Genomic DNA, 21,775 nt, shown 5'->3' on the forward strand with positions numbered 1-21,775 from the left:
TCATTGTCATGGCTCGATTATTTTTTTTTTCTCTTTTTCTTTTAATTTCTTTATTCTTTTGTTCTCGTGATACCTTTTCCTAAAAAATAACAAAAAAACAACATGAAAAGAGATATCCCTGTAGTTGAAGATGTTGAAATACCATTAAGTTCTGCAGAACTCGAGGTAATATATATATATATATATATCAAAAGTTAGTTACATTACATTAATCTTTTATCTTTTTCAATAGGTACTCAAAAGACAATTTATCAAGGAAGGTGAATATGTTACTATTCAAACCAAATTTAACTATGCTTGGGGATTAGTCAGATCAGCCAATAATAATCAGGTGGAAAAAGGAATTCAACTCCTTGTAGGTAAAAAAACCAATCAAAATGAAAGAAAAGTTGATTATATTTTTCGCCAAGAAACCATTACTAAAGAAACCTCTCTCTTTTTCTTTAATTATAGAAATATATACTGATGCACCTGAACGTCGAAGGGAATGTCTTTACTTTTTAGCTTTGGCTCATTACAAGATATCCAATTACTCTGAAGCAAGAACTTATAACCAAAAACTTTTAAAATTAGAGCCAAAAAATGTACAAGCATTGGGGTTGGCTAAACAAATTGACGATAAGGTGTCTACAGGTAAAAGAATATACATATATATGTATATGTATAATCATTGTTTATAATTTTTCTTTCTTTTTTTTTTGATTTATAGAGGGAGCTATTGGTTTAGCTATTGTTAGTGGTGTAGTTGCTGTTGCAGCTGCATTGGTGGCTGCCGTTGTCAAAAGATCAAAATAGTTTATAGTTTATAGTATGCGGAATATGAAATTGAATAAAACACTCAAACATTATTTTTTTTTTTTTCGTTTCCTCTTCGTCTGCCCTTTATAAATAATCCTTCTTTTTTTTGGACTTTATATATTGATATCTTTGTGATTTCTTTTTTTTTTTTTTTTTACGATACCGATGTCTCACTTATATCAAAGTGAAGGTTTTCCTCATATTGTTCAATCTGGTCGAAACACGGAACTCCAAAACTTATCCTCTCCCAATCAAAATCGAAGTCTGGCATCAAGGCACGCAAGTAATACTCTACAACTTGATAGCAAGGACACTGAAATTAACAAACAAACAATGATGGAACATACTGGAACTACTATAAATTCAGGTACCAAACGACCACCATTAGAACAAGACAATGTGATAGTCCGTAACCCAAAACGGAAACAACCACTCAAGGTAGTTTTGAAACGGGAAGTCGCCACCAACCATACCCCTTGTACTTCGTTACCTCTTCTTCCTCAAGTTATCCGTCCATCATCTAGCACAAATTATACTCGATCCATCCAAAATTTACCCACGACACAACAACAACAAAATGGTACAATCTCACCTCCTCTCCAACCACGCTGGAATAGTCAATCCTCTATGCTGTTTTTGGCCCTCAAGCAACATCCAGATCACGCAATGCCTCGAATAAACCTAATTAAAACCGCTTTGGCTTTGGACAAATCTATTAGTCTTGAAAGAAACTTACCTTTGACTTTTCGTGGAAAGGTAAACTAAAAGTAATTTATTTGTACCTTATGGTTAATTCATCTTTGTTTTTTTTTTGTTTTTTTTTTTTTGTTTATATACCTGTAGACACCTAAGAATTCTGCTTCTGCTATATTGACGAACAATCATGGTCGCCACTTTGAATCCTTCAGACCTCCTGGTAGTCGATCCATGCACTTTCGATTGACATTTAAACCTGCTAATTTCCCTCAAGCTGTAGCTACATATCAACGTTGGATGAAGATTCTAGTTACCCATGATTGGCCACTATGCTTTGGGAAACCTACGCGTTCCAAATTATCTTTTGATAATGAACAAGTTTTACCAACACCTCGAACATCAAATTCTACTACCAATACAACTGTATCAACATCATCACTCGATGCTACTTTGGATCACAAATCGGTTGAACAGCATCATGCAACAGCAACAACAACAACAACAACAACAACATCATCATCATCATCATCATCGTCACATACAGCATCACCATCATCATCATCACCATCATCATCTTCATATTCTTCATCTTGGATTACATCAGTGACAGTGTTAACTGAAACTTCAAATGACAAAGACGATGACAAACAAGGGAGTTGTTCTTCTTCAGATTCTCTAGTCACCGAATTTGATCAATTTATTGCTAATCGACAAAGAGAAAGACTTCGGCAACGAATGATGAAAAAAGATGAAAGTGACAAGGAAAATCAAACCCAATCCTCACCTCTTGTAACGAGTGAACAATCAAAGAATACGGAAACAACAATATATGACAAAACCATGGAAGAACAAGGAATATGTGCATCCATATTATGGACAATCTCTGGTGATGATCGTGCTGATGTCGATACCCCTGATATTCCTACTGGTTGGAGAGATATAGTTCGTGTGGAACATAAATCAAATAGGAACAAAGATGATCTATGCCATTCAGTATACGCCAAACGTCGTTTACCACCAAACACACCTCTTGGATTTTACTTTGGCACGCCAACTACCGAAGATGAATTTGATGTATTCAAACAAGTGCAAGGAGCCACTAGGAAATATTGTGTCATGTATGGACATACGGTTCTGGATGCAACAGACGATCAAGGCAACTTATTTTTGGATGAAACTCAAGAAGATACAAAGATATATTGTCCATTCCATTTTATGCGTCAAGTGAAAACACCTGATGATGCCAACATTCTGTTATTAAAGGGAAAAATCGAAAATCAAGTCATATGCTGGACTAAAAGGGAAATCAACGAAAATGAAGAGCTTTTGATATTCTTAGCTAGTGAATGATAACAATTCTCTTTTTTTTTTTTTTAGTTTAGTTTATATATTCTGTCTATTCCAGTTTAATATATACTTTTGAATGTTATTATCTTTTATTATTTTGTCCTGTGTTTTATATATATATACATACAAAATAAAAAATAAAAAATAAAAAATAAAAAACAATACTTTGAACTGAAATTGATTTAAACCTTTTTTTTTGCTCAAACTCCGTTGTTCTCTCTTTCTTTCTATTTTTCATTATTATTTTTTTTTCTTTTATGCTATCTGAATACTACAAAAAGAAGTTTGATGCAAGAAAACGCGGCTATGGGTAATGAAATGAAATTATCACGATACTTTTAGTGATCTTTTGCTCACCCATCTTTTTTTTTTTTTTATTTAGGGAATATGGTGCTACATTTAGTGACTCTCCATTTATTATACAATCATTAACCAAGATAGGTATGTTATCATATATTAAAACTAACGTTGATTTACAAAGGAATCATTTTTAAATTGAAATGTATTTGTTTTTCTTTGGATAGATGGTTCATCACCAAAAAAACAAAAGACTATAGATCCAACTTCACCTTCTCGATTATCTCAAACAGATACAATCAACTTTATCGATACGAAACCAAGCTCCTACAACAAAACAATCGAACCACTAGTAGCAACTGATAACATTATACCTTCTGTTACAACAACATCACGAACTTTTGAACGCAATCACAAGGCGATTCATTCTTTTCACTATTCTCCTTCAAAGACTCTGACTGCTTTCACTGATGATCCTACACCTTCCTTTGTCATTACACCAGTCTCACGCAACGAAACCGATGATACTACAGTTCAAAACCAACAAGAACCTTTGACTCCTCTGTCATCAACTTGGCAACATAATCATCGACTTGCATCTTCAACCGCTTCACAACAAAACGAACCACAACCAACCTCTCCTCATCAAATATCACAAACCGATGTTGACGAAACAACAGCATCAGCAGCAGCATATTCACCGATCATCCCATCTGCTAATCAAGTATCACAAACTGATATTGACAAAATTCCAGCATCAACAACAGTACATTCACCAATCATTACATCTGTTAATCAAGTATCACAAACCGAAATTGAAAAATCTCCAGCATCAAAAACAGTACATTCACCAATCATTACATCTGTTAATCAACTATCACAAACCGAAATTGAAAAATCTCCAGCATCAAAAACAATACCTTCACCAACCAGCACATCTTCTGATCAAATACTACCAACCGACGCTGACGAAACAACTGTACATTCATCGGTCATCCCATCTCCTAATCAAGTATCACATACCGATATTGACGAAACAGCACTACATTCACCGATCATCCCATCTGCTAATCAAGTATCACCAACCGATATTGACAAAACTCCACCATCAACAACAGTATCACCTGATCAAGTATTACCAATCGATATTGACAATACACCGTCACCAATACATCAAGACTTGGATGATTCTCTCTCTCCATCCTCCCACCCATTACATGAGACCGATGATTTGGAAAAGCAAGGTGATACTTTGGAAACAAAACCTGAAGAAGGATCATCTGCTTTTGAAATCGATGATGATCAATGTGTAGATAATGATGACCATATCGACAAGTCTGACAAGGACATCGCTGGAAGTACGACAAACATGACTTTACAACCATTGGACGAGAATACTGAAATACATTCATCACAAAGTGGAGGTGATGAATTGAACGACAATCATGAATTGCAGCGTATGATGACCACTGTTACGGATATGAACAGAATAAAGGATGATAAGGCTGGGGATATGTTCAACAACGACGACTACAGTGAACCGATACTGAAGTATGATCATGACAAGGAAAGCATACGCGATGGCAACGATAATCGTGACTATTATACCGACCAACCTGACAAGGACCTTTGTCAAAGTACGGGAAACATGACTTTACAACCGTTGGAAGCGAATCCAGAGATACATTCATCACAAGCCGAACGTGAGGAATCGAACGATAATGATCAATTGCAACAGATGATGACCACTGATATAAATACAGATATGGATAAAGAAAACAATGACGAAGTTGATTATGGATCCAACGATGATGATAATTACAGTGAAGAGATGCAAGGATCTGATGAGGACAAGGAAAGCCTATACGACGACAAGGACGACTATGACGCCGATGCATCAGTTATGCAACGTGAATCAATGAGTGAAGAGGATTGGAATATGCTTATGACACGAAGAAAACAACTGCAAATGGAACTTAACGATGATATCAAACAATTCTTTGGACAACAAGAGCTACCTGAAACTAAAGATGAAATACCAATGGACCAGTTATGGCAAACACTGAAAGAGAACCTAGGGACAAAATTGGAATTACTTCATCTACCGGAAGGACAAATCGTGAACGAAATTACGGCTGCATCCAATGCTATCAACAAGGCAACACGCGATTTTATGTAAGTAAATATGTGTATGTATTCCAAGAATGATGTGACTAAAGAGTTAACTCCTTTATTTTATTTTTTTTATCTAGACGCGAAAACCATGACCCAGATCGCCAACAACTTGCGGAAATGTTTTGTGCCAAAATGGTCAAAATGCTTGAAGAACATATTCGGAACTTTGAAGAATTACGATTATTGGAAATATTCTCGAGAAGAGGATATACCGAACTCAAGAACGCCAGAGCACAGTATTTGGATGTCAAGACGGACTATGACAAATTGCGAAAGACATATTCAAAACAAGTGGAAATGATGACCAAACAAAAGCAGAAAAAGAAGGTATTTATTATAAAAAAAAATCTTAAAGAATCAATGATATATTTACTAATTTATCATCTATAACAAAAGCTTTTACAAGGATACAAGACATTCTTCCAAGATATTCAAGACGTACTTGCTGAATGAATAAAAGGAAGATCGATGATTGGACATGGAATAACCCCTCTCTTGAAATTCAAAAAGTCCGCTTTGGGTCACTTTGCGATCCCCTGTTATTTTTTTTTTTCGTTTTTTTTTTTTTTTCTTTTTTTTTTTCTTGTTCTTTTTCTCTTTGAAATAAATACGTGTCATTATTTACATTATTTTATCTTTTTCGTTATTTTGTTGTTCCTTTTATTGATCTCTTCTTCCATTACAAGAAAAACAGCAATAGTCACATTACTAACAACAGTAACAACATTCGCCTCAACAACGTTTAATAGCTAACAACAGGATCATCATGGACTCAACTAACACGATCACCACCATCAATCAGCTAACGCCGGATATTTTACTTCACATTACAGAATACCTTGATATCAAGTCCGTTTTTGCTCTGTCCATGTCGTGTAAAAGTTTGTCCAGTTTAATTAGCGATGAACGGGTGCTACGCCGACTGGTTAAAAGCGACTACAAGATCACGTACAAAGATCCATCATTGACGTGGCGTCAACTTTATCAGCAACTGCAACGCCATCAAATCAGTCTGTGTCCTCATTTGGGTGCTATCCCTAATGAACTAGCTAAAAGTAAACAACAATTATCAGCAAACCATCTTCAACAACCATCACCATGTGATTCTTGTCAAATAAACAAGGTCACTTTCCTCAGTCTTCATCCCGCCTCTGACAAACAAGGTAATACCGTCATTTTTTTTTCTTCTGCGATTCCACCGACTAACTGTATAATTATGTTTTTGTATAGTTTGCCGTTCTTGTGCTAGTAAAGAAGAAGGACCGTCTGCTGTACAATATAATCTAGATACTCAGTCACTCTACTGTTTCAAATGTTCTCGTCAGGTAAGTTCAAAAAAGGGAATCAGTACATATATGCTGGTTCTAATTCTTTTTTTTTTTTTTGATTTTAGGTGGGTGGTGATGGTACCAACGAAAATGAAAAATACAAAGCAAGCATCACCTTGGATCAACTAAAGGTCGAACCAGTGTCATCCACTCCTTCTGATGTCACCAAAGGCACAACAACAGATACAACTATAGCAATAACGAACCATCATGACCAACAAGAACAAGAGAATTTGGATCAACGACGAAAGACAGAACAAATGCTGTATGTACAAGAACTAAGGCAAGAAGATATGTCTTTGAAACATTATTTGGTGGAAAAATCTTGGGGAAGAGCTTGGATGTTATTTAGAACTCGTAAGTTGGATTGTTTTAGTGATATATGATGACTGACGATATTTGATATTAAAAAGGGGAAGGATCTCCAGCACCAGGTCAAATCACGAACAACAAATTAACACGAAGCAATGGTACTCTGGATCCCAACATTCGTATCCCTATAGACAAATATCGCCCTTCACCTGAAACTCATGCTGATATAGTGAGTCAAAATCTTTGGTCCTATTTGGAGAAAACATATGGTGTCCAAGGAAAAGCTTACTCTGAAGGTAAATCAAATAGAGATAGATCATTATGATAAACTCACTCTTTTTTTTTAAAAAAAAAAAAAAAAAAAATACGACAGATGATCTCCAAGGGCCAGAATATGCAAGATTACGGATGTGTGTAGATGATTTTAAACGTAGTATTGAACTTTACCCCTGATCATATTTCCCCAAATACCTTTCTTTGTTTTGTTTTGTACAGTAGTTAGTTGGTTGGTATTTTTTTCGGATTAGTCTTTGTATCATTTTTCTTTTTTTTTTTTTTTTATTTTTGATGGGTATCATCATTCATATCATTGTCTAATCTACAAACAAAAATAAAAAAAACACGTCTTTACAATATTTACATATAACTTTTTTTTTGGAATATTCATTTTTTATTGACTTTTTTTTTAAGCATGTAAATGGAGAAACAAAACAAAAAAAAAATGAGACAAATAATACTAAAATAATGGTGATACGATCATTGAGTATATATATATATAGTGGTGCGTGTGTATATATAAGAATAGATGGATTGAATAGGGGGAAAGAAAGGGACTATGGGAACAAAAATGGAAAAGGAGGAAAATAAGACATCAAGAAGGTCATATAAGGTGGAGTCAGAATAAGAAAGGAGAAATGCTAAAACTATGGGTGAAGGGTACAATAGAAAAAGATAGTGGACTAGGAGTCTGTGTAATAAAAATGTATGTCAAAAAAAAAAAAAAAAAGAGTTCCAAGATGAAAGATGCTGTTTATTTCTTTTGTGTGTTGTTTTTTTTTTTTCATTGTATTATAGGAAAAATCGTATCTATGAATCATCATCACTTTCACCTTCAGAGTCAAGTTCGTATAAAGAAGGATCCCATTTCCCGAGTTTGCGTCTTGGTGATTTGATCAAATATAACGTCATGATTGTATTATCCTTGTCATCATTCCTTCTTTTCGGTAAATTTGCAGTTGATGTTGATGGAGTAGATGTAATTGTAGATTGACGTTGTTGCTCCGTAGTGTCGAAACGTAATCCTATTGTGATTGTACCATCCGCCAAAGTGGTAGATGATCGTAATTGTATCACCTTTTTGGCAAAAAGATAACGTTGGATTGTATCTTGTACCGGTAGATCATTATGTTCCATACAACGCTTCAAATAGGACCAAGGTAAGGTAGAATACAACTTGGCCAAATCATTCATACCACGTAAAGGAAGAGTTTTGGATTCCATATACCCATGAGCTTGATGTTTCCCAATAACGACACCGCCACTCATTTTGACCGAGGTAGAAAAGGCTTCGAGTTGAGTTGATAATCCACGTGTCAAATACTGTATCAAAAGGTCATCTAAGGTGCGTATCCATGGTTTCATATTGTGATCCGGCTGATGATGATAAGTTGTTGAGGTTGATGGAGATGATATATATGGTTCTAAAATTTGCACCCATTGCATAGCAGAAGTTTCATTGAAGCCTTGAGATAAGATTACGTGAAGTAACATATCCTTGAGAGACAATTCTAGATAATCAGCAATCCCGATGAGATCCAAACAAAGCTGAGGTTTTTCATTGACTAAATAAGACATTTCTTGATGTGAGAGCGGACGGTATAAGTGAGTAAAGACGGTATGGAAGGCTTCCACCATAGCTTGACCATAATCTAATTCAATCACTGATGGACTATTTTCTTTGTACTGAATATCTAGGAGGCGTTGATATAGGTAGGGCGATCGAGAAAGAATCAAAGAATGAAGGGTGAATGATTTCGCAATACTTGGAATAGTCACTGTGATATCAGAAAAGTTGCCTAAAGAAAAAAAGAAATATTGCAAGTTCAGCTATAAAAATAAAAGATTTAAGTCATTATTGTACCTTGTAGAAAGCCAACTTGATATAAGTAATTACAATAAGTTTGAGGATCTGGATCACTGAAATTATAACTAGTAGTATTTGCTGAAGCTGAACGAGGAGGAATAGGTGATGCAAAGAAAGCTTGTTGTTGCTGTTGTTGTTGTTGTTGTTGTTGCTGTTGTTGTTGTTGTTGTTGCTGCTGCTGTTGCTGTTGTTGTTGTTGTTGTTGCTGCTGCTGTTGCTGTTGTTGTTGTTGTTGTGGTTGTTGTTGTTGTTGTTGTTGTTGCTGTTGTTGTTGTTGCTGTTGTTGTTGCTGTTGTTGCTGTTGTTGCTGTCTAGACATATGATGATTCATGACAGGTACAGGAAGAGGCATTGGTAATGGTTGTGTTGTTTGTTGATGACTCATAGAAGGAGAAGTATGTTGTTGATAATATTGAGTACTATGTCCAGTTACTGGCATGTGTCCAGAGGACTTGAAGCTGGGAGACAAAGTACGTTGTTGAGTATAATTGTTTGACATATTGACAATCATAAAATTTGTTGTTGTTGTTATATTGTGGTTTATTAGACAGACCAAGATTAAAGATAAATGTACAAAAGATTGACTGAGGTGAGAAAGGGAAAGAGAAGAGAAAGAAGAAATATATGATACAGAAGATTGTAAAAACGAAAAAGAATGTTAGTCCCTGAAAGAAAACAAAAGAAGAATCCAATAAATGGTTTTATTAGTCACTTTTTTTTTCTCATAAGTAGTTCATACTCTTTTTTTCCTTTTAGCTTTCTTTTTATTAGCTTTTCTTTTCTTTTCTCTTTTCTTACCTTGAAAGTATTTACAAAAAGTCAAACAATAAAAAAAAGAAGCAAGTGGAAGAGAGGGAGCAAAAAGAAAAAAAAAATTTGGGAAGCTCAAAAGGATATAAGAAAAAAAAAAAACAAAATTCAATCACCGTCGCAGATATTTCATTGAAAAAAGTGACGGTGTCGTGGCAAAGAGGGATCTCTCCTTGCCTTTCTTTCTTCTTTTTCTCTCAATTATGCCTAATAATAATAACTTGGATATCCCTCGAGCTTATGAAGACGCGGAATTTGTATCAGAACACTTGGGTTTTTTACCAATAGATATTTTAGATAAACTATATAATGCTGGTAACATTGCATGTTATAAAGCTTTGGAAGGTCTCAAACCCTATCTATCTATGTGTTCTCAACTTCAACAAGATAAAAAGCAGCAACTATTAGATAAGGTATTATATAACAAAATTAATGACATTATTCTCATTTTTTTTCTTCATATAATTATAGGCATTTACTCTATTCGAAGCACACTTGGAAGTATTAATTGACAAAACATTCAACAAGTTTCAACAATACTTTTTAGATAGTATTCTTTATATACCCCATGACCAACCAATTATTCTAGAACATTACAAGGTAAAAAAAAAAAAAAAAATCACAATATGTATTCACTAGTCACTCTTTCTTTTTTTCTATTAGGATTTGGACTTGACGCTTACTGAAGATCATATTGATTTGATCGATGCAGAACTAGAGGAGGCTAGAAACTCAGTGATATCAGTAAGTCATAGGCGGAATATAATATATTTGCATGTTTTTGTCATTAAACTTTTCTTATTATTATTATTATTGTTATTTCTTGGACTACTAGCAAAAAGCTTTCAATCATTGGATCAAGAAAGAAGAAAAACGATTGGACAGAAGTTTACGTATACAAGAAGAATATAAAAGACAATTGGAATTCATGTCTTCATTATCAAATGAATATAAAGGTAAAAAAAAAAAAAAAAAAAAAAAAAAAAAAAAGGAAAGAAATAGAAATACATTAGAGAGATATGCGATTAAATTACATTTTTATTAGTACCTCAACTGGATGATGCCGTACAAGGGGTAGCTGGAGATTTGGATAAATTACAAACACAAGTAGAACGAAGGTTGGATGAAGTTTTCAAACAAGGAATACTGGATAACCTGGAAACTAATGATATACGAAGAAATTATCTACGGGAGGTTATACAACGACATATTGAGAAACCTACTAGTATAGATATACCTTAGAATAGTTTTATTATTGAAATATATATAGTATGTTTTTTTTCTATTGTTAAATATTCATCATCATTATCAAAACGAAATAAAATTGTATATGTGTAAAAAAAAAAAAAAAAAAAAAAAAAAAAAAAAACAAATTATATATTCTATAGGAATCATAACATACTAGACCAGAGAAGGAAGAAAGGGAATGTAAACTATATTGTAAACTACAAAGTAAATATGATAAACTATGCGTTGATGTTCATAAAATTGTTGTCTTCCATTCATGGCGATTCCTTTTCCGTGATTTCTCGTCGAGTAAGACTTGAAGAATTTGATCGTAGATATTCCATAACAAGAGATTCTTCAGGTGGATCATTCAATGAATTCATAAAGGACGATACATCTGAAACAAAATCAGTCATACTGCTTGGTACTGATGTTCGAAGTGGTCGTACAATAGTTCGGCGAGTAGTACCATTGCTTGAAATGTTGTTCTTTGATGATGATCCAAAAATCTCCTGCCAGTTCGGTCGAACATGATCTATAAAAAAAAAATATATATATGTTAGTACATGATTTTTATTTTAATTAACTTTATTTTTTTTTTTTTTGAATTCATTCTTACCAACAAGTACAACATCAGGATCATATATATAGAGCCGTTTCCTTTTTCCCATTTGTTGATCATGTAAATAATCTGCTCTTCTATTGCAAAAGCTGGCATAATGGAGACTCCATGGAGGTGGGACACGTACGATACCAAGATGAGGTTGTATACAGAAAGGACACGGTATTGGCAATGAGGGAGAGTCAACTGACCTTTTCAATTGTAAAAAGCATTCAGTACATATCACTTTTCCACAGCACCGAGTTCGATTGATAAACGGAGGATAAAACTTTGAAAAAAAAAAAAAAGAAGTTGCTGAACATCAAGAACCATATATTATCATAACAATATCATTTTCGATGTCTTACCAAAAAACAAATAGGGCACTCCACAGTGTCTTTGTAAAGGACGTATTTTTGAACATTTTCAGGTATATGACTTGCTAAAAAGAGACTCATTCGTCGAGCAGTCATGGCCAGCATGCTGCTATTCTTGTTGTTGTTGTTGTTGCTGTTGTTGTTGTTGTTTGTTGAGTTGGAGTGAATAAGACCATGAGAAGCAGAAGTAAGTAGATCAACTTGACTACCATTACGAATATCCGGGACTTCAGAGTATCCTTAATAAGAGAACGAATTAATGGAGCATCAAATGATATTTGTTTTCATTGAATTCATACCTTGATAGAAAGGTGCTAGTCGACCTTCCTTTATCAATCGCTTGACAACCTTGACATCATAATCGGGTAAAGGGTTATAATAAAGACCTTGTGGATGCAAAGGACCAAAGTCAAGCGGATCATCCAAAGCATCCACCGAGTGAAAAACACCCATCATATATATAATATAAAAATATAAATATAAATAAATACACCAACTACCAATGACCAAGTTTGTTTAAAAAAAAAAAAAAAAAAAAAAAGAACAATGAGACTTCAGGGATCACACTTTTTTTTTTCCCTCACGCGGAGATTATAATTGGGTGAGATTGGTGGTCACGACAATACAGCTGTCTTTTTCCTTCTTCCTTTTTTTTTTTTTTATCTTTTAATGTTTAGTCCATAGAAATTCCCTTCAATTATGTCTTCTCCATTCTCTGACTCATCCTCAGTCTCATCTTCTTCTTCTTCCTATTCTTCATCTGCATTCTCATTTGACGATGCAGAAGATAAACCGTACTATAACAATATAACCTCGACAACAACATCAGCAGCAGCAACAACTGCAGCAACAATAACTTCGTCGTCTGTCTTTTCGAAATTGGCAGGTACTGTCCGCGATACTCGATCAAAGGTGGAACAAAAAAAGTCGGAACTCAATGCCAGTATGCAAGAAAGATTACCTGAATGGCGGTCTCGTGGTGTTATGTATAGTAATCGCGCGCGGGAAACTAGCATAGAATGGAGTCGGAAAGGGAAAGAAGCAGTCGATCGTTGGAAAAAGGAGCGACAAGATAAATATTTCAGTAATGATGAAACTAGTGGTACGAATTCAAAGTATGTCTCTAAAATGTTAAGACTAACACTTTTTTTCTTTTTTTTTTTTTTTTGGTGCGTTGATAGATTCAAGAAAAATAGAAAAATCAACTGCTCAAGTTTTTGGTCTGCCCTTGGAACAAGCTGTTATGCTTACCCGACAATCTGAAAACGACAACATACCTGCGGTTGTTAGACAATGTATAGATTATTTGGATGAATATGGTAATAATAGTAACTAAAATTCACCACAGGAAGAATACTAATACTTTTACGTATATTATTGTTTTATAGGAATTCATGAAGTCGGCATATATAGGTACAAAAAAAGAATGTATATATCAAGGGAATATAACAAACCGATGATTTTTTTATATGTTTATTTCAAATTAGAGTACCTGGAAGTACTATTACTGTCAACAAGATAAGAGCAATATTTGATTCTGGTAAGCAATGATTATCATCTCCATATGTATCCTCGTTATTAAATTGATTTTTTTTTTCTTTTTGAAATCTAGGTGCCGAATGTGATTTCAACTCTGTTTGTCCTGAACCCAATATAGCTGCTACGCTACTCAAGATGTATTTACGTGAATGTAATGTCTATTATTATTACTATTCATTCCTACTTTAGTTACTAATGACAGTTCCATCTGGCTTTTTTTATTTATTTATTTTTATTTCTTTTTAGTACCAGAGTCTATCATTCCTCTCAATATAAATGAACAGTATGCCCAACAGATAAATGAATATATTCAAAGGGACCAACCACCATCAAACTGCAACATATCAAGAAACGACGATCACATTTCACCGGATATTTTCGACATGCCTACTACAGCCAAACTACCACCAATCACTTCTGAATTATTGAAAATTATTCGGAATATCACACAACAACTACCTACGACTAATCTTTATTTACTGAAAGCACTATGTCAACATCTCAAACAAATTGCGGCTCATTCAAATGAAAACAAAATGTCGACATCGAATCTTGCTCTTATATTTATTCCTACCCTTGGTATTGGCCGTCTTCTATTTCATTGTATGGTGGATCACTATGATGATGTATTTGGAAATAATGACAAGACTTCCTCAATTTTACCACCAATATGTACACCACCCATATCATCTTCATCTTCAGTAACACGATCGGCTGGTCCAATCATCATGCACAATCGTTCCATCTCAGCATCAAACGCGCTTACTCCCAATAAACCATTACCACCACCATTACCGCAGAAGCCCAAGAATATTAACATTCCAAAACCGCCACGACGACAAAACAAAAGTTTAGATCTTGGACGACATCATCATCACCATCACCAACATCATCATCATCATCAGACACGAGGGGAACACACCAAGACATTATCCGATACTGATGTGATTACAATGACTATTCCTCCTCCACCAAAACCTGCGAGATCACCGGTTGCAAAACCTGTATTAGAATACTTCCGACCGAACATTAATCGACTTGTTGAAACCAAACCAAGATCTAGATCCGTCTCATCACCAAATGCATCATCTTCGCAATCGTCATGCCATCAACCAACATCATATACATCAACATTTCCAACTTGTGCCAAACCAAGTTCGTCAACATTATCCACATCATCATCATCATCAGCAACGTCCTCATCACCAACATCATCAATGTCATCAACATCGGTATTAAACAAACCATCATCCATTAGAAGTCGTAGTGGCAGTCGTGTAGAAGCTATTGGAAGGCAATTTGAACAACTTGTGACAAAATCAACTTTGCGATCATCATCTACTTCATCAACAACATCAAAACAAATGGATTCTTCCTAGTTCAGTTGTTTATTTTTATATTTTTGTATTATTTGATATGCCTTTGATTGATATATATATGTTTACCCTTTTCTTTTTATTCGGAATTTTAAATCGAACAAAAACAATAAAAAAATTGTCCCTCGTTTTTCTTCTCCCTCTTTTTTCTTTTTTCTTTTTTCTTTTTTTTTCCTTTTGTATCTTCTGTTGTTTTCTAATATTTTACCTACCTTTGATATCTTTACTCTTACTTTTATATTTTATATATATATACACTATCTTGATCACCCAGCATATAGTAGGATTAGGCTACGTATTTAATACTCACGTATATACACACCAACATGAATCAACAACAACAGCAACCACATCATATGATTAGACGATCCTTGGCAACTACACGAGAAGAATCTAGTCAAGAAAGATTTGGAGTCACTATACCAAAGGATCCACCAGTTCGTACATCAACCATTCAAAAAGCAGCCCTCACATCTAGTTCAGCAATGGCAGCAGCAGCGATATTTCGGAAGTTGGACAAGGAAAACAGGGAAAGCAGTGATAACTATACCAGTAAACTTCGCACTCGCTCACCTTTACGACAATCGGATCGAAACACAGGTAGTAATACTCATCACAACTATCTTGGCAATCGAATAAGTAATCAAACTCCAACAAAAAAACCAACCAATGTTCGACCTGATTATCAACAACAACAGCAACAACAACAGCAGCAACAACAACAACAACAACAACAACAACAAAGACAACAACGTCAGCATCGCAAACAAACGAATAGTACAAAAATACATGTCGTCACCGATGAAGAAGTCCCATTGACAATGTTGGATAAGGAACGCGGTCGCATTTATACAAAACTACAATTCCTTGGCGAGGTAGCTACATTGTTAAGAAGAAAAAAAAAAGAAATGATATGTTACTTATAGTTATCTTACTCGTTCATTGTTTTTTTAGGGAGGCTTTGCTAGATGTTATCAAGTCCGAGATCAAGATGAAAATATCTACGCTGTCAAGGTGGTGGCCAAGGCATCTTTAGAACAAGAAAAGTATCGAATCAAACTACATGGCGAAATCATCACTCATGCATTGATGAAACATCCTCGTATTGTCCAGTTTTACTATTGTTTTGAAGATGAGGATAATGTTTATCTGATAGTGGAATTATGTGAAAACAAGGTAAATTGAAAGAAAAATTAAAAAAAAAAAAAAAAAAAAAGGTGATCAAACTCACTCTTTCATACACGTATATATATATGTTAGACATTGGTTGAAATGTTGAAAGCAAGAAGACATCTCACTGAACCTGAAGTACGATACTACCTTATACAGCTCTTAGATGCTTGTAGATATATGCATGAACATCAAGTAGTCCACCGAGATATCAAGCTTAGCAATGTCTTTTTAGATCATAAAATGAATGTTAAACTTGGTGATTTTGGATTGTCTGCAACTTTGAAGAATCCAGAAGACCGAAAAACGTAAGTAAAAAAAGAACAACATTAGCAATCAAATATTCAAGTATTCTTTTTTTTTTTTTTTTTTTTTTTGGTTAACTTACAATAACAATAGGACTATATGTGGTACACCCAATTATATTGCTCCTGAGATATTATTTGGCAAAAATGGACACAATCAAAAAGTGGATATTTGGGCTTTAGGCATTTTAATGTATAATGATTTACATCATGTATATTTTTTGTATAAAAATACTAATAACATGATATCTTTTTTTTTTTTTTAGGTATACCCTTCTTATTGGTAAGCACCCATTTCAAATGAAAATACACACTGGTATCTACAAGTAAGTTATCAAAGGATATTAGATTTAAAAAAGAAAAAAAAATGGAAACGACCTATTTAATACTGTCTTTGATTTCAAACTTGTTTAGTAAAATCCGTGCAAATTCCAAACAACCATCCTATATCTTTCCAGAAAGTATTCCTCTGTCTGCCGAGGCAAAAGATCTTATTTCCAAATTACTAGTCAATAATCCAGGTACGATATACATTTATTATCAAAATGAAATCAATATATATATTTATCCTTTTTTTTTTTTGATAAAAATAATATATAGATGAACGGCTGTCAATGTCACAAGTTTTACAACATCCTTTCATTCAACATCCACACTTACCAACACGCATTCCACTTTCATCCTTGCAAACACGACCATCATTACATGAGTTGCGAATTCTACAAAGGACAACTTCATCTACCAACATACCATCATCATTAGAATCAACATCTAATGAACAACAATCAGGAGCAGAGACAAAACTCATTATGATACTGGTATCAACTTTACGAAACGCTTTACAAAAGAAAGATTCTATTATGGCTCGTCGAAAGGGTACACCTATTGAACCTATCATTTGGACAAAGCATAATGCCTTTTTGAATAAATGGGTGGATTTTACTAGTAAATATGGTCTTGGATATTCAATCTCTGATGGTGAAATAGGCGTTTTGTTCAATGATTCCACAAGTCTTTCTACATTCGATGAAAGGTAATAATATATAAATATAAATATAGTTTTATTGAATCATTTTTTATTATTTTTGAATATGTATAATAATAGGACATATCGATATATTGTACATGGACCACAACCTACTATTGAAGAATATCAACACACTGATGTACCAGCTGAACTTGGAAAAAAACAATACCTGATGACAAACTTTAAAGAATATATGAATGACAAATTGGCTTGTTTGGCACCAAAACAAGAATCAACAAAGAGTAATGGTATCTATCTCGCAAAATATGTGGTAACAGAAGAAGCAATTATATTTCGACTTAGCAACAATGTGATTCAAGTAAATTATATATTTTATTATTATTATGTATTGTATATTCAATCTTTTTTTTTTTTTTTGTTTTGATAGTTCAACTTTTTCTCTCGACCTAAACTTATGTTTACAGAATATGGAACAAAGATTATCTATGTAGATCGATCAAGAAAACTCAAAATGTACGAATTGAACGAAGCTATTGCAACAGGACACCCAGAATTACTTTCTCTTTTAGCATATGCAAGAGATACCCTGGAATCCCATATTACAGTATATGATAATTAGTTGTGATATACTGTATCTAGTTGTTTTTATATATTAGGATAATTAGAAATTCATTAATAAATAAAAAAAGAGGAATTAATTGTTCACGTATTCTATAAATTAAACTAACGGAGTTCTCTTCCATTTCTTTCTCTCTCTTTCTTCCTTTTTTTTTTTTTTTTTTTTTTTGTTGATTACTTTTATCTTTACACACTTTTTTTTTGTTGATTACTTTTACAGTATCTTTACATACTTCTTTTTTTTGTTCCTTTGTTTTATCCCATTTTACTCTTCTTATCTTTATCTAATTTGTAGCACAGTTTACATTACACTATTGACTTATGCGATAGTAATGTACTTTACACTTTTTATGAAATAAACAATATGTTTATTATTTTATCTTTTTTCAGAAAAAAAGTCTTTTTTTTTTTCTTTAATCTAATTGACATAGTTTCTAATCTCATCTCATTCAACAACTTATTCTCTCCAGTAATTAATTCATTTACATTTATTATGTCAGAATGTTTGTTTTGTCTTTTTACTATTACGTTTTTTTTTATCTACTTTTTTTTTTTAGTTCATATATTGATTGTAAAGTAATGAATCAGTGGCATCATAAAAAAATATATCATTGTAGTGTTACTTTCAATATTATAACATTTGTATTCTCTTCATGGTGCTATCGTTTCGTCATCTCGAAATATTTCCATACTCCCTTCCTCCCCTTCTTTTTTAATGGCTAAATTTTTACCGTAACCCCCTTTTCCGCTGAATTTCAATTTTTTTTTTTTTTTTGGACAACACGAGGAATAATTGCAATGATATACTATATTAATAAACTCCCCTTCAAAACAAATAAGATTTAGAAATTCGTAATAAAATATATGATTACATCGATAGATAAAAATGATCTGATCAGAAAATGGACGAATTGTAAAGAAATCAATAAAAAGTTGCGGAGATCGAAATTTAAGATTGGATTCATATGTATCCAAACGGTTCTCACAAAAAAATCGCCTTGCTAGCTCAATCGGCAGAGCGTGAGACTCTTAATCTCAAGGTTGGGGGTTCGACCCCCCCGTAGGGCTTCTTTTTGACGTTTTTCACTATTAGTCGCAGTATGAAAATGTACCAATCAAGTTTGTTAAAGTTTTTTTTTGTGGATGATTGTTTTATAAAATGATTGTTGGGTGATTTTTTGGTTTATAGGTTCAAAATTGAAAAAGTAATTCGGATGATTGAAAGAGAATAAGTTATTTAGTGAGCACCAGTACTTGATTACGCAAGCACACGTATAGGAAAGAGATAAAATAAAAAAGAAAAGTAAAGTAAAGAAAAATAAAGTCTTGTTCCAAATTTGGAAAGTAGAAGTAGAGTAAAAAAAAAAAAAAAATTGTTCTGACTTTAAATATAGAGCAAAGTGAGCCAATCAGAAGTGATAATCCACAAATATAATAAAGATGGGATGAAAGAATATTTTTTATTTTTTAAAAAAAAAATAATAATACTTGAGTTGACTGAACTAAAAAAAATAAAAGGAAGAAGGGAGGCTATTTATACTAAATTGATTTATAAGAAAAGAATCATTCATAGTTCATACTAAAAGAAATTTGTTTCAAAAGGAATTCATTCACAGCAAAAATATAATATTGAGGGTTAAATTTTTTTTTTTTTTTTTTTTTTTTTTTTTTGTTTAACATCCCACCAAACAGCAAAAGATGACCTTCATCTTTAACATTGATACCAAGGATCAGTCCTACGAATCTTCTTTAACAGCTTCTTGTAATTTCGCAAGTTGGCTTCACGAAAGATAGATTTTATACAAGCATTGCTAGCTTCTCGATAACTCTTCTTGTCTTGGATGGTTTTCGGTTTAGTCAAGCGGTCATGTAACAAACGGATAGTAAGAGGAACAAGTGTTTGATTTTCTTCTTTAACTAATGATTCTTCCATCAAAATTTTTTCATCCAATTTCTTGGAGTAAACAGGCAAGGTTAGTTCCAGTAACAACAATACGTTCTTCGTCGTTCAAGGTAAATGTCATGAACGTGACAGGAGAAAGGTATAATATCAGTAAACAGACAGACAGGCAAGACAGAAGTAACTATATATGTGCTTACAAGAATATATTAGTTGTTTGATGAGAATGTTGAAAACAATGTAAAAGTAATTGTTGACCAAAAGATAACAGATAGTTCCTTTTATTGTTGTAGAAATAAAATAATGTATTTATACCTAAACTAAAAAGGAGAGACTAACTAATGTATCATTGATGTAATGAAGGAGAACAAAAGGGAACAAGAAGAACAGGAAGAAAAGAGGAGAAGAGAAAGAAGGGGAAGGTGAGAAAAAAAAAAACAAAAGAAACAAGAAGGAAACAAAAAAGAGAGGAAGAGGTAAATAAATAAAATAAACCGAACTCAGACATACGCATGATTTTTATTTTTTATTAATTTTCTTGATGATATCCTTGACAGTAAAAAATGATGGATGATGTTATTGTTGGGTGATTTTTTGATTTATGGGTTCAAAATTGAAAAAGTAATCAGGATGATTGAAAGTTAATAATGATTATAGTGAGCACCAGTACTTGATTACGCAAGCACACGTATGAGAAAGGAGGTAAAATAAAAAAGAAAAGTAAAGTAGAAAAATAAAAGATCAATTCCGAATTTGGAAGGTAAAAGAATAGACATTCTTAGTTTGACTTCAAAAAAAGGGGTTGAGCCAATCAGAGGGAATAATCCACAAAATACAGCTATATATTATGTTATATATGATTGACGGACTGACTAAAAGTAAAAGAAAAAAAAAAGGATAGTTTTACTAAAATATTTGATATAATAAAAAAATCTTTTTTAAAAATTTTTTTATTTGTTTATTTATTTATTTGTTTATTTATTTATTCTTAAAGAACTTTTTTTTTTTACTCAACATTTTTATCTCCTTTTTTACATTACTTTTACCTTGTAATATTTTATAGTGTTTTATTGTAGTATAGATATTGTATGTGTATTTTTCAATAGAAAAGAAAAAAAAATTATCTTCTGTTTTATTTTATTCTTTTACTCTCATTCAATCTCGCTTACTCAAATGGCAATCTCATAGTACCTGTATTCCCATCCTTTCTTTTTTTTTTTTTTTTTTTTTTTTTTTTTACTATTATTACTTTTGGAAATAGAATAAATATTATGGATGATGTGTTAAAATGATTATGAAAAATGTATATGGGAAAATACTTGTAAATACTGGGGTTATTTAATATCATATTTAATCACAAGTAAATCAATATAATATCAGTACAATATGATAACAGTGATGCTTTTTTCCCCTTTTTTTTTTTTTGTTTTTTTTTGTGCAATAGAAAGTTTTGGATAGATAACAATGAACAACGGGTAAATGGTTACCAAAAACGGAAATAAAATGATATACGTGTTGATAATGGTGTTAAAAAAAAAAAACGAAAACAAGAAACACGTGGATCCTTTCTATTGACTGATCTTTATATATAGTATCTAGTTCTATTGAAGTATGGGTAAAGAGTGATACTTTTTATTTTTTCTTTTTACCTGGTGATCATCATCGCCGTTATAATAGTTGATCATCATCATTAGTGAATCATCAATAATTTATTATTATACTGTATATATATGTTCACACTGAAATACAACATTGGATATCTTTTTTT

At 32.9% G+C, this 21,775-nt stretch overlaps 10 protein-coding genes and 1 non-coding gene across 11 annotated transcripts; 8 read left to right on the forward strand and 3 right to left on the reverse strand.

Moving 5' to 3' along the window:
* Positions 1-34: 34 nt before the first annotated feature.
* Positions 35-858, forward strand: BX664DRAFT_325406 (uncharacterized protein). The gene is made up of 4 exons (XM_051544017.1): positions 35-165; positions 233-359; positions 454-633; positions 710-858. Exons 1-4 carry the CDS (start codon positions 103-105, stop codon positions 793-795), a joined length of 456 nt encoding a protein of 151 aa, XP_051403249.1. The 5' UTR covers positions 35-102; the 3' UTR covers positions 796-858.
* An 87-nt stretch (positions 859-945) lies between these two features.
* BX664DRAFT_292287 (uncharacterized protein) lies at positions 946-2,844 on the forward strand (the record flags this gene model as incomplete). Its single annotated transcript, XM_051541981.1, has 3 exons — positions 946-1,554; positions 1,642-2,027; positions 2,211-2,844. The coding sequence occupies exons 1-3, from the start codon at positions 964-966 to the stop codon at positions 2,842-2,844; spliced, it is 1,611 nt and encodes a 536-aa protein (XP_051403250.1). The 5' UTR covers positions 946-963.
* A 1,358-nt stretch (positions 2,845-4,202) lies between these two features.
* BX664DRAFT_325412 (uncharacterized protein) lies at positions 4,203-5,878 on the forward strand. Its single transcript, XM_051544018.1, has 3 exons — positions 4,203-5,313; positions 5,391-5,640; positions 5,710-5,878. The coding sequence occupies exons 1-3, from the start codon at positions 4,508-4,510 to the stop codon at positions 5,764-5,766; spliced, it is 1,113 nt and encodes a 370-aa protein (XP_051403251.1). The 5' UTR covers positions 4,203-4,507; the 3' UTR covers positions 5,767-5,878.
* Positions 5,879-5,913: 35 nt separating this feature from the next.
* BX664DRAFT_325413 (uncharacterized protein) lies at positions 5,914-7,487 on the forward strand. Its single transcript, XM_051544019.1, has 5 exons — positions 5,914-6,476; positions 6,544-6,638; positions 6,707-6,998; positions 7,055-7,249; positions 7,327-7,487. The coding sequence occupies exons 1-5, from the start codon at positions 6,080-6,082 to the stop codon at positions 7,404-7,406; spliced, it is 1,059 nt and encodes a 352-aa protein (XP_051403252.1). The 5' UTR covers positions 5,914-6,079; the 3' UTR covers positions 7,407-7,487.
* A 165-nt stretch (positions 7,488-7,652) lies between these two features.
* Positions 7,653-9,268, reverse strand: BX664DRAFT_275473 (uncharacterized protein). The gene is made up of 2 exons (XM_051541285.1): positions 9,094-9,268; positions 7,653-9,028 (listed from the first exon to the last, which is right to left on the reverse strand). Exon 2 carries the CDS (start codon positions 8,865-8,867, stop codon positions 8,040-8,042), a length of 828 nt encoding a protein of 275 aa, XP_051403253.1. The 5' UTR covers positions 8,868-9,028; positions 9,094-9,268; the 3' UTR covers positions 7,653-8,039.
* Positions 9,269-10,068: 800 nt separating this feature from the next.
* On the forward strand, positions 10,069-11,251 carry BX664DRAFT_325416 (uncharacterized protein). The gene is made up of 5 exons (XM_051544020.1): positions 10,069-10,319; positions 10,378-10,506; positions 10,570-10,650; positions 10,742-10,862; positions 10,952-11,251. Exons 1-5 carry the CDS (start codon positions 10,110-10,112, stop codon positions 11,146-11,148), a joined length of 738 nt encoding a protein of 245 aa, XP_051403254.1. The 5' UTR covers positions 10,069-10,109; the 3' UTR covers positions 11,149-11,251.
* A 25-nt stretch (positions 11,252-11,276) lies between these two features.
* Positions 11,277-12,639, reverse strand: BX664DRAFT_325419 (uncharacterized protein). The gene is made up of 4 exons (XM_051544021.1): positions 12,411-12,639; positions 12,103-12,350; positions 11,753-12,023; positions 11,277-11,668 (listed from the first exon to the last, which is right to left on the reverse strand). Exons 1-4 carry the CDS (start codon positions 12,565-12,567, stop codon positions 11,409-11,411), a joined length of 936 nt encoding a protein of 311 aa, XP_051403255.1. The 5' UTR covers positions 12,568-12,639; the 3' UTR covers positions 11,277-11,408.
* Positions 12,640-12,763: 124 nt separating this feature from the next.
* Positions 12,764-15,169, forward strand: BX664DRAFT_325421 (Rho GTPase activation protein). Its single transcript, XM_051544022.1, has 6 exons — positions 12,764-13,213; positions 13,293-13,430; positions 13,500-13,524; positions 13,599-13,651; positions 13,724-13,801; positions 13,897-15,169. The coding sequence occupies exons 1-6, from the start codon at positions 12,811-12,813 to the stop codon at positions 15,027-15,029; spliced, it is 1,830 nt and encodes a 609-aa protein (XP_051403256.1). The 5' UTR covers positions 12,764-12,810; the 3' UTR covers positions 15,030-15,169.
* Positions 15,170-15,191: 22 nt separating this feature from the next.
* BX664DRAFT_325423 (kinase-like domain-containing protein) lies at positions 15,192-18,207 on the forward strand. The gene is made up of 9 exons (XM_051544023.1): positions 15,192-15,901; positions 15,981-16,202; positions 16,287-16,504; positions 16,596-16,694; positions 16,768-16,827; positions 16,916-17,022; positions 17,102-17,534; positions 17,607-17,847; positions 17,917-18,207. The coding sequence occupies exons 1-9, from the start codon at positions 15,353-15,355 to the stop codon at positions 18,106-18,108; spliced, it is 2,121 nt and encodes a 706-aa protein (XP_051403257.1). The 5' UTR covers positions 15,192-15,352; the 3' UTR covers positions 18,109-18,207.
* Positions 18,208-19,102: 895 nt separating this feature from the next.
* BX664DRAFT_t27 lies at positions 19,103-19,175 on the forward strand. Its single transcript has one exon. It is a non-coding gene; the product is annotated as a tRNA-Lys (tRNA).
* A 1,028-nt stretch (positions 19,176-20,203) lies between these two features.
* Positions 20,204-20,540, reverse strand: BX664DRAFT_325426 (uncharacterized protein). Its single transcript, XM_051544024.1, has 3 exons — positions 20,343-20,540; positions 20,296-20,307; positions 20,204-20,273 (listed from the first exon to the last, which is right to left on the reverse strand). Exon 1 carries the CDS (start codon positions 20,519-20,521, stop codon positions 20,354-20,356), a length of 168 nt encoding a protein of 55 aa, XP_051403258.1. The 5' UTR covers positions 20,522-20,540; the 3' UTR covers positions 20,204-20,273; positions 20,296-20,307; positions 20,343-20,353.
* Between the last annotated feature and the right edge of the window lie 1,235 nt (positions 20,541-21,775).

This window comes from Halteromyces radiatus (genome assembly GCF_025201355.1).
Source record: "Halteromyces radiatus strain CBS 162.75 chromosome Unknown BX664scaffold_2, whole genome shotgun sequence".
Taxonomy (NCBI): Eukaryota; Fungi; Mucoromycota; class Mucoromycetes; order Mucorales; family Cunninghamellaceae; genus Halteromyces; species Halteromyces radiatus.